Source organism: Helobdella robusta (genome assembly GCF_000326865.2).
Source record: "Helobdella robusta unplaced genomic scaffold HELROscaffold_4, whole genome shotgun sequence".
Taxonomy (NCBI): Eukaryota; Metazoa; Annelida; class Clitellata; order Rhynchobdellida; family Glossiphoniidae; genus Helobdella; species Helobdella robusta.
The window spans coordinates 1190452-1210209 of record NW_008704902.1 but is presented as its reverse complement, the minus strand read 5'-3'; the positions used below and the strand labels follow the sequence as shown (position 1 = coordinate 1210209).

General features: G+C 33.6%; 1 protein-coding gene across 1 annotated transcript; it reads right to left on the bottom strand.

The window, feature by feature from the left end:
- Positions 1-3911: 3911 nt before the first annotated feature.
- HELRODRAFT_94863 (hypothetical protein) lies at positions 3912-19532 on the bottom strand. Its single transcript, XM_009024341.1, has 13 exons — positions 19180-19532; positions 18580-18712; positions 12462-12611; positions 9581-9754; positions 9064-9189; positions 8571-8791; positions 8027-8276; positions 7681-7785; positions 6898-7011; positions 6502-6552; positions 6246-6318; positions 4577-5864; positions 3912-4552 (listed from the first exon to the last, which is right to left on the bottom strand). The coding sequence occupies exons 1-11, from the start codon at positions 19500-19502 to the stop codon at positions 6250-6252; spliced, it is 1716 nt and encodes a 571-aa protein (XP_009022589.1). The 5' UTR covers positions 19503-19532; the 3' UTR covers positions 3912-4552; positions 4577-5864; positions 6246-6249.
- Between the last annotated feature and the right edge of the window lie 226 nt (positions 19533-19758).

Genomic DNA, 19758 nt, shown 5'->3' with positions numbered 1-19758 from the left:
ACACACGCCACTGAGAATAACTAAACTACTATTATTACTTAAGTAAATACGATTCATCTCATGAATATTCATGTATTCATACTTAAGCCTTTGTGTGTATAATCTGCGTTACACATATACATATATATATATATATATATATATATATATATATAATATATATATATATATATATATATATATATAAAACACCCATCAAAGCAACAACTGAATTAACACCATGGATATAACATAAAATCAACTGATCGTTTGTTTGAAAAATAGATATTATTAAAATAACAAAGAAACCGTGTAAATGTAATTATTTATTTCCTGTTTGATGTTAAACATTTTTTCTCAATATTATATTTATATCTTATGTTTGAGAGAGAGAAAGAGAGAGAGAGGGAAAAAGAGAAAGGGAGAGAGGGAAAGAGAGAAAGAATAATTCATTGAAATCGTATGACGCGATTATGATGATGTGATAAAATTAATGACAGGATGGTGATGCTGATGATGAGGACGATGATGACAATGATGATTATGACTTTCTTGGAAGATGATGAGAACAAGATGATTGAGCAATAAGAATGATATAATAGGACAATGCCGACAAATCGTGTTAATAAATTAACAATACAAAGTTTATAAAACAAAATTTAATTTTTTCTTAAAATTTTTTTTATTTTTTACAACGTGATTAATTCATCCAAAGCAAGATGCCTTCAAAGTGCGATTAAAAAGTACGATTACAAGTTACAAAACAAAGTGACGAGCACAACAGCAAATAAGAAAAAAAGGTCAAATCATGAAATACACGTCTCAAGCAATACACATACACATATTTTAAATAAGTAAAATTGTATATTTTATTTTTGTGCATGTTTTAAACCTTAACAATGTTTGATTTGTATGTCAAAGAAAAAAGTCAATACATAAACAGAAATACGTAGCTACAAAAATACGGACGTATAAAACATACAACCAAAATGTTTAACGTTCTCTCCAATAATACATTTTTTATCCCAAACAAACAAATAAAAAAGGGTTTTAAAAATACTAAGCGTCTCTAAGGTTCTTCTATAAAAGGTCATGTACAAAAAAATGAATACTCAAGACGCATTTTTACACTAAATAAAAAAACATAAGCTAGCAAATCGTCAGTCACATGACATGAAAGCAATTGCTTGGAAACATGTGAGACACAAGTAGAACAATGAACATTGAACATATTGATAAGTAGGCACAACGTAAAGTTCAATAATATATATATTATATATTTATTTATTTAAATATATGTATAAATATATATATATATATATATATATATATATATATATTGAATTAAGACTGTCAGAATTGCAATTATTGATGAAAATCACAGCATGTTCGGAGTTATATATAAATAAATAAATAAATATATATATATATATATATATATATAATATATACAAAGTAGTTTACTTTATCTGTAGCTGTTTCAAAATGATCTTATGTGTTTGTTTACATAAACTTTTACTTGTAAACATAGCACATGTGCGTAAGTGTACGTGTGTTTGCTTGTTTGTGTGTGTGTATGCATGTGTTTATGTCTGATTCTGATTATATCTCTTTGTACGTCTTCATCGTGTGTCAAGTATAAAACGTTATACGATACTTAAAGATGAAATCACACCCTTCAAAAATGTTCATATTTATTTTGAGATTAAAATTTCAATCGAACTTCATCGAATTGTCATGCACGTTATCGTGAAGTGCCGATAAATTTTTTCCTAATTCTATCGATAAAAATTAAAATTAGGTTTTTGAGTATTCGTGTTTGTTGTATGTGTGCGTCTGTGTGTGTGTGTGCATGTGTGTGTGTGCGCGCGCGCACGTGTGTGTGTTCGTGTTGTTTATATATTTTCAAACATTACGATTGTAAAAAAAAGAACAGTGAATGACGCGGCGTTCCCAGCTTCATAAGAGGTATTTACTTTCAACATTTTTTGTTTTATTGTGTATGAAACGGGAACCCTCATCATAAAGATCTCATAGTATTTCATCTGAATACCTCCCGATGTCCTATTTATTTATCTTAATCTTCATCCATTGCAAAAACAAGTACTTTCAGTTTATTCAACGGTGTTATCTAAGAAGAATCCTTTTATAAGTATTTTAAACACCATTAAAAGAATTTTTTAATTATACTGTTAGTGGCAAGCACAAAAGCGTAACTTTCACGTTGCATTACCAATTCCGTTAAACACTCTTACGCTAAAAATGCTTTTGATGTTTATGACTCATTTTTCTGAAACTCTCTTTCTTCTCCGTCACTTATGAAGTAACGGTCCTCAAAATTTATCCGTTTGCAAAATTTGTAAACGAATGCTGAACATGGTGGAAATGGCTTTTTAGAAAATAGTTGATGGACTGAATTTATCAACCAATTTTGGTTGCGTCCACTGATTAGTGTCTTGTCATATTTTTGAAAACGCGACAAGCAACTATTTGTTTTTCACGTCTCTCCTACCATGAATGAATCATCGAGGAATACGTCTTTTCAGGCAATGAACAAGGAAATGAAGTGAACAGTGAAAAAACGGGTGAAAGTTAAATATGTATGATGTAATGTATATAGCAAAATGGAACGTTAGTCACTTTATTGATATTATTATTATGCGGTTATATAGAGTTTGCACACACAAATACATACTTACATATATACACACATACATTCGATATTTTGTTAGCTTGATGGTTTATCCCCTTTCCCTTACATTTTTCTTCGTAATCGTACAAATAAGTAGGATTAAATCGTAAGTTGAGCTAACTGAACCTAGGTAGGTGATTTAATTTATTGAAAGTAGGTAAGTTGGGGACTCTATTCTATCATTCTTATCTTCTATTGCATTGTATTGGTTTTTTTTGTTCAATACAGCACCAACAACAGCAATCAAACACATCAATCAACACATTATTATTTTCGTTATATTTTAGTAAAGTTTAGTTATATCTTATTTTAGTTATTTATTATTTCTAGACGAATTCGTTACCTATCATTTCTAGACTGTCGTTTTATTATTATCCCTCTCATGAACGGCTGCCTTGACTTGACATAGCGAGGAGGCTTCTCACTAAATGCCGTCCAAATAAGTGCTTCTTCTTCACTTGTTTGTTTTGTTAAAAATGCAATTCTTTATGATTTTGCTGGTTGCATTTTTTAGCGCAAATATTTTCAAACATAGATTACATTAGCATCTGTACATACGCACATGTATAACATACACAAACATACAAATACATACATAAATGCCTACATACATGCGTTATGTAGAGTTATATAAAGTTAGCCAATGTTATTACAATTATTAAATTAGAAATTTTTCAAATTGATGTCTTCTCAGCAGATTATCTGCTGTCTGATTGTAATTATATTGTAAATAGATTGCCTTCTAGTGTTGCTATCTTCTAATTTTAATCATGAGATTAAGACGGCCGATTTAGGTTGTCTTTTCGCGGGTGCGGTGCGGATAATGAGCAGTGCAGGTGCGGGGAGTTGCGAACGTTAAATCTTCGCCGCTTGGGGCTCTAGTAGGTTGGTGTGTGTGTGTGTTGCAGTCAAGGGTCGGGTTTGAACGCCAAGAGATTTCCACCTGCAACATGAACATCGTGTGCAATGTGTTCACGCATTCACGTACGGCGTAGGTTGGTGTGTGTTGCAGTCATCTTTAAAAGGTTATTATTTGTGTAAAATGGTCAGTGAGAAAAAATTAGAGAAAATAAGCACACGTATTTGGTTTTGCGTGAGACGAGAAAACGAAGAAATTGTAAGTTTTGATGAGTGAGGAAGGATGTTTCCATTTTTGATGGGTGGCAATTCTCAAAATGCTTCTCACTTCAAAAGTTTGTGATCTCATATAAATACATGACAGAATGAATTTCAAGTCTAGTCCTTTTTAAAATAATTATCTTTGGTATAAAAAGACACATTTAGTGACAAAAATTAAGAATTCTTGTTGAATTGAACAAAAATGAAAAATTAAGAACGTCAATGGACATAAAACATTATTTGATAAGTGTTTGCCTTCACTCGCGAGCATTCATCACCACTACCACCCCATCCTTATTATCATTACCGCCATCATCATTAACACTACCACGTCCAGCATAGTAATCACAACTTCACCATCGACAACATTAAACGATTTAATCGTGTCTAACGCTACCACAATCGCCAACACTTCCGATACGTCAAATTTTCCACTTATCAATGCACGTAAACATAATCATTATTCATCTTCATTATGTCGCTCGCATTGCAGTCTTATTTGTCGTTTCCATCATCACTTATCCTCACAACATCATCCACATTACATCCAACCGTATCGTTTCATCATAATTCTTTACACTTAATTAACTTTACCGCAAGCACTTATCACTAAATTATCGTTTATAATCCTCACCATCACTCACAAGCGTCATCAACCACTTTACCATTTATCACCACCATCTTTGGAAACAAACAAAAGCACACACACATACACGCACGCACAAAATCGTTATCACCAGTGTCGGAATCGGAGATTTCGGCCGGAGTCGAATATTTTTGAGGGACCGGAGTCGGATATTTTTGAGGAGCCGGATATTTTTCTTCCGACACTCTGATTATCAGCATGATCAGAACAGAACAGACATGAGGATCAAGTTAAATAAAATGTTATAGGAAATTTAAAAAACATACAAAATAAAACACAAGCACATAACCACACGTGCGTACGTAGGCAAATATAATTTCTACAGCTCAGACACGCACATACAAACACACAATCAGACACACGCAGATACATACAAAACGCGCCTACAAACATACATACAGACACACAAACATGAAAACACACACATGCACCGTTTTTGGTTAGCATGTCGTCAATAAAATATATAAGCCGTTAATGAAAAGCAGAATTAAACAAAAATATACCACTAAATGTAAACATCTACTGAAGACACATAAACAAAATTAAAAACTGAAATAAAAACAAAGCAAAGATTTTCTAAAAGTCCAATTTTTAATCATCCAACCAAAATATGAAGCAACAAATAACATTTTTTAATTGAAGCTAACTCTCTGTTTAAGCATCATCATCATATATCGTCCAACCATTAAAATCATAACATGATCGTTAATTCTTTCAACGTGAAAAAAAGAAAACAGAATTACCAGTGACGAAATAATCTTACATTGAAAAAAAGTGACAACTCCGTCGGATATTATGATGAAAATATTTTTTTTTATTATGGCGCACAACAGGGGAGCAAGTTTTTAATCATTCTCCAAATATACACAATCATGAAGAATGTGAAAAATTATTATCGTCAGAGAGACCAAAAAACGCAACTCCATAATTAATTCTGACATCACAATTATTTTTTTTAAATCTACACACAACGTACAATAGAAATAAAAATGATACAATAATAACTGTAAATACTAATCAGAAAACCTCACCAAGCATTTAATTCGCTCAAATAAAATTTACGAAAACAAAAATATTAATATAAAATTTTATAGAAAGACCCCTAAAACAATAATATGTAAAGAAATAACTTTCAATTTTTTCAAAAACAAAAAATAAATAAATGTGTCGTAATTTGTTGCAAATAAATTCAATAATTCAAAAATTCATTTAAGTAGCAAGCATTCAAGAACATTTTAACAACATTCGGTCACGAGGTTTAGTAAGAATTAATGATCTTTTGGATAATAATTATTAACGGAAAAAGAAAGCTAATTCACATAGCAACTAAGTAACTGAATAATATGAACCTATGGTCTGGTCAGGTATACGAATCAATATTATTAATATTAACTAAACTGAGATAACTCGACTTCAGCATTCTTCTTCCAGATAGCGCAACTACAAAAAAAATATTTTTAATCAATATAGGTTAATTAATTAATTAATTAGGTAATTAATTAATAAGTACAATTATGTATATATACTTTGATCAATATTCTGTGAAGCCATAAATAATAATCACTTGTCACCTCTAAAGGCTATAAGTTTAAATTTTAACGATCACAACATGAGTAATAGAACAAAAAGTGAAAATTATTAAATTAGTCAGTTAAACTTATTTCCAGTTTAATACAACTACTGTTACATTTGCAAAGAGCAAATCATAACGATAATAACGACAGAACGACCAATGACGATGAAGATAACTCAACAGAATGGCGATATTTAGGACGATAATATGTATCTTAAGGTATAAAAAGAAAGTACCAGATTACAAGAAGAAGCCGGTGATCAGGGAGCTAGCACCTCTTCTGGTCAGAGCACCAACTCGACTCAAACTCTGAAAACATAACTTCTCAATCAGTCACACAATAAAAAATTCAATCAGACAGCTAACTGTTAATCTCAATTATTCAATCAATAAATCGAAAATAATAAAACAAGTAATCAATCAATCAATCAATCAATCAATCAATCAATCAATCAAATCAATCAATCAATCAAAAACGGAAAGACTACAGACATCACTTTCGGTCCTGAATGAAGATTTCTTGGATTCCTTCCAAGCCAGCTCCTGATACAAAATATTTATTCAACGCCATTAATATTGGTCAACTTGTTCAATTGTTTCATTTTAAAATAAACCAGACAAAACAAAAAAAACATGAAAAGTAGTTAAAGAATATTCGCTAAGGTAATAGGCTAATATAGTAAAGACTGTAATCATTTTTGTGATAACATTTCGTTATACGAGCAAACACAACACACAAACACACCATACATACACACACACACACACACAAACACAAACATGCACACACAAACACGAGCAAGCACATACATTGAATAGTTAAAAAATTAATAGAAGATAGAGATAAGAAAGTGAAACAAGAAAATATATAAAAAAAAGAATGTACACCTCTCCATAGCTGTCAGTGACGACAGATTTCTTGTGCTCCCCTTTCAACCAGCTCTGGTTCTTCATGACGATATCTGACGGACTATGAGTTCCTGTCTTGTCCTGACTCCACACCTGTGTGTGTGTGTGTGTGTGTGTGTGTAATGCGTGTGTGTGTGCGTGTGTTGTATGCGTGTGTTGTGAGTCTGTCTTGGCCAAATTGAGAGCAACCGATTAGACCGGAACCAATAGTTGATTCTCGTCACAACGGTAACGATTTTTGATGAGACCAACTTCTCTTAGCCAAGCTTGCCAGCCCAATATCATCGGCGTGCATGTGCATCGAAACCCCGAGATCGTGAAATCAGGTAGACCAGAAACATATACCGAAAACAGTAAGTCCAGAACTGATCCCCGAGGCACCCCCGTGGGCAAACATAATTCGGTAGACAAACCATCATTAAACAAGACACGTTGTTGCCCTCTATCGGCAACAAGTGACTTCAACCAGCCAAGTGCAAGATCCTCCACCCCTAGCAACCTCAAGCCCAGCCAACAACGGTGGGATATCAAGTGTGTCGAATGCGGCACTCATGTCCAACATAGCCAGTAGTACCACTCTTCCGTTGTCAATGTAAGACACGTCGTCAAACACCTTGAGCGATGCCGTTTCTGTCGAGGCATGTTTCCTTAAAATGGTGCGTCGGACTGAAGACGAGGTGAAAAAGTTGTTGTGATATTTGATGAAGTTGTTTGTTATCTGCGATTATGTGTTTGATGTGAAGACATTGAAAGACCACTAACAGTGATGTGGTGGTGAGGTTTGATGACCACATTCCTCATGAATTTGTACGTGACCTCTTGACCTTCAGTCGACTGAGTTATGGCCCATCCAGACAAATTAATATCCTGTTAAATATATATATATGAAATTTTTGTATCAAAACGTGTGTGTTGTGTTTGTGATTGCACTGGTTATTAAACAGTCATTGTTTATGAATGATTTGATCATGCAAACATGCTATTTGTGTGAGCCCAAGCTTTAATTCACGCATATAATTTTGTGCATAAAATTTTTTATATCAACATTTTAATGGATGCTACAAATAACATGAACCAGAAAAAAACTGCAATTTTTTTTAATAGAAACCTTATCTGATCCATTATAGATCTTGATGAACCTGCCGTCAACATCCACTTCCTGAAGATGAATGCCTCCCTTCGAATATGCATGTCCCCCTGAACTGCTGGATGATGAGGATGAGAACTCCACATAGGACTCACTGAAGCCCCCATCCGCCCCGTCATCCATCAACTTCCTCTTCCTACCACCACTCAACTCCAAACTACGACGACCACTTGACGATGAGGACACGGTGAACTTCGGAGAGGATTGCAATCTGTTGTTGTTCATGTGGGAAGTTAACGGCTAAGTGGCAAAGTTGGAATTTTCGGTTGAAAACGTTTCTTAATTAAATAAATTTTTATGTCTGTACTATGCGTACATAACTAAAACAAAACTTAATAAAAAAATTAAACCAATAGACAATCAATGATCAATAAACCACACTACAAAATTGAACTGTTTTATCAATTATTCAAATGACAATCCAATCAAATGAGACATTTTTAAACCCTAGTCCAATCAAATCACACATTACATGCTCCATCCATCCAAACAGCCGACCAATCACCTGGTCTCTTCAATATCCAGAAGTTTCTTGTAGGCGGCAATTTCGACATCCAACTTGATCTTAAGATCGAAGAGGTCCCTGTACTCCTGCAGTTGATCCTCCAATTGCGCCTTCAACCTCCTGATCTCAGCCTCCTTGATGGCCAGCATTGATGAGTGATCATCTTTTTCCTGTTGCAGCATTCTCTCCAGGTACTCGATGCGGGCTGCTCCATTGTCTGCCTGTGTAGGTTACATTGTTGTTGTTGTTGGTGGTGGTGGAATACGCCGTTCATTACGTTAAAACAGTTATTCACAGATTCTATGATTTCACCATTGAGATTATCACCATCTCAGGGCAAATTTATCATAACCAGACAAATTTACCTTGATCATCATTCACCAGCAGCATCATTATCATAATAGCTGCCCATTACATTTAGATCACAATCACCACTATTGCACTGTCATAACAGAATGACCATTAAAATATATAAATCAACATTACAAGTGACCTTGGCATTGAGTTTCTCAATCTCTCCATTCAGCGTATCGATCCTGGACTTCAACTGGTGAACTTCCATCTGGGCTTTCCTTGCCTCACCTTGCCAGTGTCCAGATGCATTTTGGAGGTCATTGAACTGTTTGTTGGTGTTGCAGAGGTGGTTTTTAAACGTTGAAAAAGAAACATAATATTAAATTAAGTAACCACTTAAGGTGAACTTTGAAATTGTTGAAATATTTCTATGAAATTGCTTCAAATAAAATAGTGATCAGTGTGCTATTTATTTAAAATTAATTATGTCATCATGAACTATAAAATCTCCAATATCATCTATTCCATTCATCTATCAAAAATCATCCTAATCTTCATTTGCTGCATACTCAATATTATATTTTACATAATCATTTTCACAGATTGATCATCACCAACGATATCATTATCTTCAACACCATCCCCACCAACACCATAATCAGCACCATCATAACGATTAGCATCACCACCACTACCACCATTATCATCATCATCACCTTCTTTTGGAACACTGTCTCAATTTCAGCTCTACTGTTAGAAATCTGTTCATCGTTCTCCTCTCTGATTTGCCTCAGCGCCTCGGCAAACTGGTTCTCCAAGTCCCTCTGCTGATCCAACTCCACCAGGTCGATGCCCAGACTGGACTTGCTGGTCGTTGTCGTGCTGATTTCCTGTGGGCAGGTGGGTGAATGTGGTTAGTTGGATGGTTGTGTGTGATAGGATGGATGGTTGTTGTTGTTTGGTCATTAAGTTGGTAGGTTTTGTTTGAGTGGATGGTTTGCTTGTTCTTGAGTTTGCTATTTGGTAATTTATAATTTAGTGTTGTTTTATCATATTTTATAAAATTACTAAAATATCTTAATTTTAATGGCGTTTATGAAAAGTCACTAAAAATTGTATATCCGTTAAAAGCAGGAGAAATCAATCATTAAATATAAATAACAAAAATAAATAACAAAAATATGCACAGAAACATTACATTTCTTTTTCAATTGAAAATGTGTAAACATTTTTCAATTAGACCTACTTCCAGTATCTGTCAGACTTAAAAACTAACTAACTACTTGTCAAACTTTCCTTAACATCACCAAACACTCAAGCATTCAAAATAATTTTGAAGAAATGTACGGTGCATCAATATTTTCCATATCAATATCATCAATTGATTCCGTTTAAACGGAAAAGAAGAATTATTTCTGATCAGATTCAATTTTATTCAAATCTCAATATTTGCAATTATAATTGCATTCCAAACTTTAATAAACATTTCTTAAACATATAAGAAACATCCATCCATAATGCTTTGTTGAATCAATCAAAAATCAGTAACACACACGCACGCATGCACACACGCACACAAAATTACACCTACATTGAATAACTATGATGTGAATAAGCATTATAATGTACAGTGTGTATGTAAGCATTGCCTGTATGAACTTGATAACAACTTTTGTTACAAATTCTCTGCTGTACACACTTTACAAAGCATATACATATAACTAAATGAATGTATTTGTCTGGGAAAGTGTACATATTAATCCTTTTATATAGAACATAAGGAAATGTAATGATGCCAGTGTGTTTGAAAATTTATCTATTTTAAGATTGCTATAATTTGTAACATTTAAGCCATCAATTTCTAGCATCTCTATATAAATAAAAATAAAGGTACAATCCTTAGAAAGCTCATTCATTCATGTTTCTATGATGAAAATAAATGACAACTATCATGCAGCCTTATAATATCTCAGTCTAGAAAAAATAGATTTAGAAAAAATGTAAACACAACACTGAGGTGAACATTAATTATAGTCTCGTGAAATAAAGCTCTTTATTATAAACCCATAAACACCTTAGAACAACTCAAGCACCATCGTTATTTTAATTATGATGACCATTTTTAATTGGTAGTGAATAAATCTTACAAAAAATTAAATCATAAACTCCTCAATATGATTTATTATCACAGATAATTCCTACATTTAAAAAAAATTTCTACATTCAATTTTTAAATTATTATCAGAACTTCAGGTCTCCATAAAGCTTATATCATCAACAACAAAATCTGGAACATAGCCATGGTTATAGTCATTATCATGCCAACATTATTATCTTTCTGATGTCATTGTTTATCATTTCTCTCTTTTGTAAAAGAAATAAAAATTGAAACTTCAACTGCACTTCCAGCAAACTTAGCATTCAACTAGGTCACATAAATTATGTTAATCAGGCAGTCATTACAGGATAAAATAAATTATTGTGGAAAACTGGAAAAGGTGTGCTACAATGTATATGAGATAAGGTTTGACATAAATTGATATTGCTGAATTGCTGACAAGCAATAAATACAATCAGCTGAGTATATGTGTGAATGTGTATTAACATGTGTGTATGTGTGCATGTGCATCCGATTATGTTTGTGCGTTAATTTGTGTGTTTGTGTGTTCACTTCAAAGAAATACATTTTGTGAAATAGAAAATAAAGTTTATCTTATTTAATAAACGCTTTACAACGAACGAAACTCTCTCAATTTTTCCTTACACTCCATTTTCCATCCTTCATGCATGAATTAATCCTTAAACTCAAATACGTGTGTATGTGTGTGTGTGAGTTGTGTGTGTGGTGTATGTATAGTGTGTGTGGTGTATGTATTGTGTGTGTGGTGTATGTATTGTGTGTGTGGTGTATGTATAGTGTGTGTGGTGTATGTATTGTGTGTGTGGGTGTACACCTATTGCCTTGCCTACATCACACCTATATGTTTTAAACCTGTTGGTATATATTTTTAGCATCAACAACAGCAGCAGCAGCAGCAGTAGAAAAAGAAGCAGCAGCAGCAGTAGTAGTAGTAATGAGAAGGGAGTGCATGCATCTATTATATTGATGAGTGATGTGATGACTGAGTGGGCTAATATATATATCTATCTATTTATCCATTCACTTATTTGTTCATCTATCTATCATTTCAGCCAATCATCAAAATACCTGTTTATCAATCCATTTATACAACTGTCTATTTATCTATCTGTCTCTCTACCCATGGGTGTATCTATCCATCTTGTAAAGATATAAAACCAATCCTCCAAAAATCATTTTGATAAATTCCTCAAAAACGAGATTGTTTTCTCAATTAGAAATTATATTATTAATATTCAACATGAAAAATCTAAAAAAGATAATTTAAATTGAAAACTTTAGAATAAACATAGTCAAAATTAAAACTTTCAATTTCAATGTTTTTATTTTACAATTACTCCTGTAAAGTCTCAAATGATCATCACAATATAAAATTATAAAAAAAATCTCTATTTCAACAATTGAAAAATCTTTTAGAGAAAACCTTAAAAAAAAGGAAATGAAATAACTAGATCAACCTGTTCGTGGACCTCCTGTTCGAATGCAAGCTGTTCCTTCAGGCTTTGTATACGGTTTTCCAAGTCAACTCTCTTGATGGTCTCATCTTCCAACTGCTTTTTTGCAATAGCCAACTGCTTGGTCAGCTGGTCCACTTCCTTCTTCAGCCTCTGCAAGATTTGTTTGGTTTTCATGATTCATGAGAAGTGTTGAATACAACTTGTAAGAAAGTCATTAGATTTAATTGTAAATAGTTATAGTTACAACTTTTCCCAATGGATTTATTATTGAAAAGTCGGCTTGTTAGTTTAAGGAAATGAAATTCAAGGCATGTATAAAGTTATCAATTGATTCTAGTTTATCAATCATTCACAACATTCAAACAAATTTTGTCCCATTATTAAAACCTCCAGCCCATAAATCAATAAAATTTAAATTCTGAAACAATGCACTGAGACAACAATAACAATAACTACAGTAAAAGTAATAACAGAGGCAGCAATCAATGATGATGACAATGATGATGAAAAAAATGAAACCAATGAACCATAGGTACAAACCAGTCATAAATCATGTATCTAGTAGGTAGGTACATGTGACAGTGCTCATTAAATTGTACAGTACAATAATATGTGCACACATCTGACCACAATTTGTACACACACACACGCACGTACACATAGGACACAGAGGCCCATTGATTGCACATCATTATACATGCAAGTGTGTGCACTGTGTACACATTTCTAACTTGGTAAACAAACAACCATGTGTACTTCACAGTTTACACTTTAACACAGTACCTAGATGCACACGCTTATAACATATTTATCTATATACAGAATACATAGCTAATGGATGCATATATACACGTATACACATATACACAGACACACACAATATCACATACAAACATAAACATGTGGACAGCGCAAATTATGGTGATTGCCCACAAAGACCTTAAGAAAAACATGCCAGCACATATAGTAATATAGTACAATGGTACACACACACACACACACACACACACACACACACACACACACACAGCGATGATGTTAATTAAAAACATGCACACAGCAAAAACACATGATACATTTCACTTAAACTACAGCCATCATGGCGCACAAAATAACATACAAAATACATCCAAAACAACAGCCAACATACCAATACAAAATGGCACAACACACACAACATCTGCACGTCAGCACAAAGAGACAACATTCTGAACATATGCTTTCAACTAAAATATAGTTATGATAATAATCAGAAGTGAAAGAATAAGTGAAATACAGAACAAATGAATGAATGACTAGTTAGTGAAAGAATCAAAGAATTTCATTGTGGTGTTGATAGTTCAATCAAGCATATGTAAGTGAGCAGGCTAGTTTAAAGATTGTATAAAGGCTAGGTGCTATTATATTAATTATTCAGTTATAATAAGATGGATTTAGATTGTTTATCATAATCCTTATAGTTTATCCTTCAAGTTGAAATATTAATCTTTACCATTTAACCCTTAACATACCAAGGGGGGTCCTTCAAGGACCCCAGAGAGTAGTTTTCCTTAACCCTGTCAAAAGTAACCAAACAAATTCCACCATGATTTTTCTATTCCTCCCGATTAGGGTAGCAATAAATATTCCATTGTTGTTTTTATTATACGTTATTTCAAAAACAGTAAAAAAAATAAAAGAGCATTGGGGTCCGTGTAGGACCCCGCTTGGTACACTACGTTACCGATTGTGTTTTTGTTTTTTAACACTTATGGCTGAAATTGTAGACACATTTTAAAGGTTTCAGTATTAAAAAGTATTATTCTGCATTCTTACTGAATATTTGCTCATCTTACTTACTTTTAATTTGTCCTCCATTTGCAAAACTTCCGTTGAAAATTATTATTTGCTGTTTCAAATAAAGTTTATAATTTGCTGTAAAGATTTTGATAACATAAAATATAAACGTAAACGTTTGAAAATAAGAAAAATGGCTCGTAGACAAACTACAGATGAGATTCTCCGAATGTTAGATGAATGTGAAATCAGTGACAGTGACCCGGAAGATGTATTGGAACAATCTGATGAAGAATTTGTGATTTCGGATGTTTATATGTATATTTATATACATATATGCATCTCCAGCAGGAGATGCATCCGAATTGGAGGACAATCTTGAAGTAAATTCTGAATATAGTGACAGTGCTAGTGAAAATTCGGATACAAATTCGGATGAAGATGAATTCACAGCAAAATCAGGTAGAAGATGGACAAGTTCTGTGCCACCATCATCTCGCCGTCGTCAATATAACATTGTCAAGGGATCACCCGGGCCAACACGCGCAATTAATGTTGCATCGACGATATCTGAAATTTTCAACTGGTTCTTTGACGACCGAATTGTGGATGCTATATGCACCTTCACCAATGCTGAAGCTTCTAGAGTTATTAATGATTTCAATGCAACTGCTGATTCGAATAAACAGAAAGCTTGGACAGATGTAGACCCTGTTGAAATAAAAGCATTTTTTGGTGTTCTGCTGATTGCTGGAGCTCTTCGCTGTAGTAAGGAAAATATTTCTGAAATGTGGACGACAGATGAAAATATTCGTCGTGCTGTTTTTACTGCTGCCATGGCACGAAACAGATTTGCACTCATCCTTCAATTTATCAGGTTTTGACGACAAATTAACACGTGCTCAAAGGAGAACAACTGATAAACTTGCAGCTATTTGTGAAGTTTGGGATTGGTTTGTAATAAATTGCCAAACGCTTTTTACGCCATTTGAAAACATCACAGTAGACGAGCAGCTTGTAGCATTTCGAGGCAAATGTCCGATGAGGCAGTACATGAAATCAAAACCAGCAAAATATGAAATAAAAATATGGGTGGCCGCAGATGTGAAGACTTCATATTTGTACAACTTACAAGTCTACACTGGAAAGCTTCCAGGAAATGCACCAGAGAAAAATTTAGGACACCGCGTAGTATGTGACTTGGTGGAACCACTGTTTGGATCTGGAAGAGGTGTCACTACAGACAATTTTTTTACATCCGTGAAGACTGCAGAATTTTTGCTGCAAAAAAGCATCACCATGACAGGAACATTGAGAACTAAAAAAACTGATATTCCTTCAGTTATAGAAAATGCAAGAGGAAGAGACATACTTTCATCAAAATTTATATTTTCTAACGGGGTAGCAGTAGTCAGCTATGTCCCAAAGAAAAACAAAACAGTCCGTTTACTCTCAACTCAATTTCTAGATAATTCAGTATCCTCTGAAAGTCACAGGAAGCCCAACATGATACTGGAATACAATAATACCAAGGGTGGAGTGGACAATGCAGATAAATTGATTAGAGAATATTCTTGTGCTAGACGAACCTCAAGATGGCCTCTAAGACTTTGCATGAATATGCTCGATATTGGTGCCCTGAATGCCTTCATAATTTGGATGTCGAAAAACAATGACTGGAATAGACATATGAAGAATATTAGATATCAATTTTTGTTAGAATTAGGCAAAGAACTGACCAAACCCAACATTCTACGAAGGGCAACCAATCTAAATGGTCTCCACCTTCCAGTTGTCAAAGCAATTGAAGCTGCAGGAGTAGTTGTAGCACGCAACACTACAACCCAAAATATACCATCAGCATCAAGGCAGCAGCAGATCAAAAGGGGAAGATGTTCTTACTGTCCCAGAAACAAAGACAAAAAAGTTAACACAGTCTGTGGAGAATGTAAACGTTTTGTCTGTGAAACACACAGGAAGACAATCACCACTGTGACATGCGCCAAGGATTGCAGGGATAGCAACCAATGATTGATATATATAAATTTATAAACATATTATATACATAACATTTACCTATTTTTATTATAATAAATTTTTCATTATATTATTTTAAACGGATGAAAATTTTGAATAATCGATGAAAAGAAGAAAAATCAATTATGCTCAGAATACTTGTTTTACTAAAAAATATCTTAAAACACCCAATAATCATCAAATAACTGAGAAATATCAAAAAATAATTGGGGTCCCTTGAGGACCCCAGCTTGGTAAACAATGTTGATGACATTGGCTTGGTATGCTAAGGGTTAAAACAGCCATAATAATCAAGATACAATATCATAACTATCATAACTATCCGTGTCATCATAATCACCACCCTCATTATCGGTGTCATCATCAGGTCGTCATCGCCATCCTTATCATGTACAAGTGAGTGAAAAGAATAATGAGTGAATAAATGTATGAAGGTATGCAACTAATTAGGAGACTGAATGACTAGCAAATGATTGAGAGGTAGAATGAGTGAATGAATTTGTGAGTGATAAATGAATGAGTGAGTGAATGAATGAATGATCATATGAGAAATTAAATAAATAAATGAGTGAACAAATGAATCAATAAATAAAAGAATGAGATGAGTCAAGAATTGCAAGAATAGCTAGTGCACAAAAGAATAGAACAGATGAAAATTTCTCAAAAAACAAACATGAATGGATAGTGAATATGTTTGTTCTCTCTCTCGCACACATACACACACACACATACACACACAGGCACTCGTTCATCCGTTCATTCATATTGTTAAATTCATAATTCAAATTTGCCGCCAGATAAAAAATATGCATACACACAGGCAGACACACACAGACAGAAAGACAGACACAAACACACACACACACACACACACACACACACACACACACATACTCAAGCATACAATGTTGAAATGTAACTAGATATAACCAATACAAGTAAGTTAATACCATGTAATCTAATGGAAGAAGTTTAATGGAAACAAACTTAATTTTACTTATGGCCATGTTCATAAAACAAAACAGCAATGAACCAACCAACAGAAGGGAATGAGTGCATTAATATGAGAAAATATGCTAAATTAAAATGTAAAAAAAAAGTATGGACTGATTAATAAAAACTCAGTCATGAAACCTACCTATCTAGCAATTTGCATATAAAATCCTATCCTACATAGGAACATGTAATTACACATACACACGAACGCACACACACATACACACACACATCAACATAAGCGCATTCCATCCAACTCACTCACACCCACAAACACATAAATGAAGTTCCATATTAAAACACACAAGCACGTTAACAAATGCGCATACAAAATACTTGTATAAAAAAAACACAAGTGAAGTAACAACAACACCAACAGCAACAAACAACATCAACAACAACAACAACAAAAAAACAACAATTCAATTCATGAATTGAAAACGTGTAACAGAACTTGTTCATGTACTGTACTGAACACGTTGTGTTAATGAAATAAAATGCATAGCCCACACTTCAGAAGCCTGCCTGCAGCTAAAAATATTTCATCATTATCATTATCGCAACATTCAACATTTGACGTCATCAACTTCGACATCATCATCATCATCAATAACATCACCATCCATCACCACTAATATCATCATCATATCATTACCTTGATATATTCAACATTCAAATGTACTACAGCACCAGCATTGAAATTATTTTTCATCATCATTCATAACAGGAACATGTATGCTAATTGAGAGAAATTAAACAAAACACATACACACACACACAATCACACATACACGCACGCACACACACAAACACACACACATACATATACACACAGACTAACAAAATCGCATTTTAATTATGAGCACAATTAATAAATGAACAATATAATGGATGTTGTTGTAAAAAACCAACAAAAACCATCTTGCATGCATCAGCAAGCATCTAATCAATAACAGACAGGCAGGCAGTTTGGCATGCAGTGAAGGAGGCCAATGAAGCACACAATGCACAACTAACTAGGTATATGAAGCAAGAATTTGTAGCTGATGTTACTGGCAATTGCCAGTGCTAATTCACCATCATCATCTCCACTTCATTATCAAATTTCATCATTATTACATCAACTGTATCATTTTAATCATCATCAATATTATTGCAAATTTAATGGCAAACAGTAACCTCACAAAACAAAAATAATAACTTTCAATAAAATGAAAAAAAACCAAAGAATAGAAAAAGTTAAAACATAAAATAGTTAATGAAGATGTGAACAAAAAATACAAAAAAAAAACAAAACAAATAAACATACGGCCAGCTCCTCTTCCACTAATCTTCTCTGAGCAGCAGAATCTGACAATCGAGCCTGCAGACTGTTCACCTGAGATTCACAGGACAGATATTTCTTCTCCAGCTCTCCGTGGGCCCTGTCCTTGTTATTGAACCTTTCATTGGGATAAATTATTTTTAAATGTCAAACATTTAGAAAACTGACTTGGTTTCTATTTTTTATTGGTGAAAATTTACTATCTATATTTATATTTCCATGCTAATATATTATATTATTGTGATACATTGAAATGTAAATGTTTTGATACAACTACAAGCAAGTTTAAACATAATTGATGCCCATCTAATCTCAAATATAGATAAAATAAAAAAATCATTTATCTATCTATACCTAAATTTATCTATATATAATAAATTGACTAAGAATTATCTATAAAATTATAATTAAACTAAGAAAACACTAGGTTCTTCAAAACTTTAAATTATGAACCACCTCCTCAGCCTTCATCTTCATGTAAGTAATTTTTATTAATTTCAATTAATTGTAACTCTTATACAACTAGGTTTTACTTTTAATTTTTTTTAACAAACAATTAATAAAACAAATTGCACAACAACAAACTTGGCAACGAGGTCATCATAGTCTGATCTGACTTTGTTCAACTCCAGTTGCACCTTGGCTTTTTCTTTGCCCATCTCATCCAGCAGCTTCCTGGCGTCATTGAGTTCCGCCTCGAAGAGGGACTTGATCTTGGCTGATTCAGACGAAGAAGATTCTTCGTAAGACTTGATGACCTTCACAAGTCTTCCATTTTCAAACTCCAACGACCTGACACGCTCGATGTATGCGGCCAATCGATCGTTCAAACCGGCCAACTGTTGTTTCTCCTCCATTCGAGAAATCAACGTTGGGGAGGCAGGTCTACGTGAACCACCGGAACTCATCCCTGAACTACTGCCAGACGAAACTACCGTAACTGACGACGTCGTGAAAGTGCTTTTACCGGCGGCTGGAGTTAGTTTCTTGCTTTTCGACGACATTTCGATATCAAAAGTAAAATCAAATAACCTAATTAAAGGAGAGGAAGATCGGCATCACACCGAGTTAAAGCCGGACAGCTGCACAGCTATATATATCGCAAGAATTAGTGACTGAGGTGTTTCAACCATGGCCAATCAACGTTAACTTTGCATAATTTAT

Excerpts from the sequence above, each read along its gene's own strand:
- HELRODRAFT_94863 (XM_009024341.1), bottom strand. The coding sequence starts at position 19,502 with ATGAGTTCCGGTGGTTCACGTAGACCTGCCTCCCCAACGTTGATTTCT. Across the intron at positions 12,612-18,579 it reads TAGTGGAAGAGGAGCTGGCC|AGGCTGAAGAAGGAAGTGGA; the intron begins GTATGTTTATTT and ends CAAATCTTGCAG. Across the intron at positions 6,553-6,897 it reads TCACTGACAGCTATGGAGAG|GAGCTGGCTTGGAAGGAATC; the intron begins GTGTACATTCTT and ends ATTTTGTATCAG.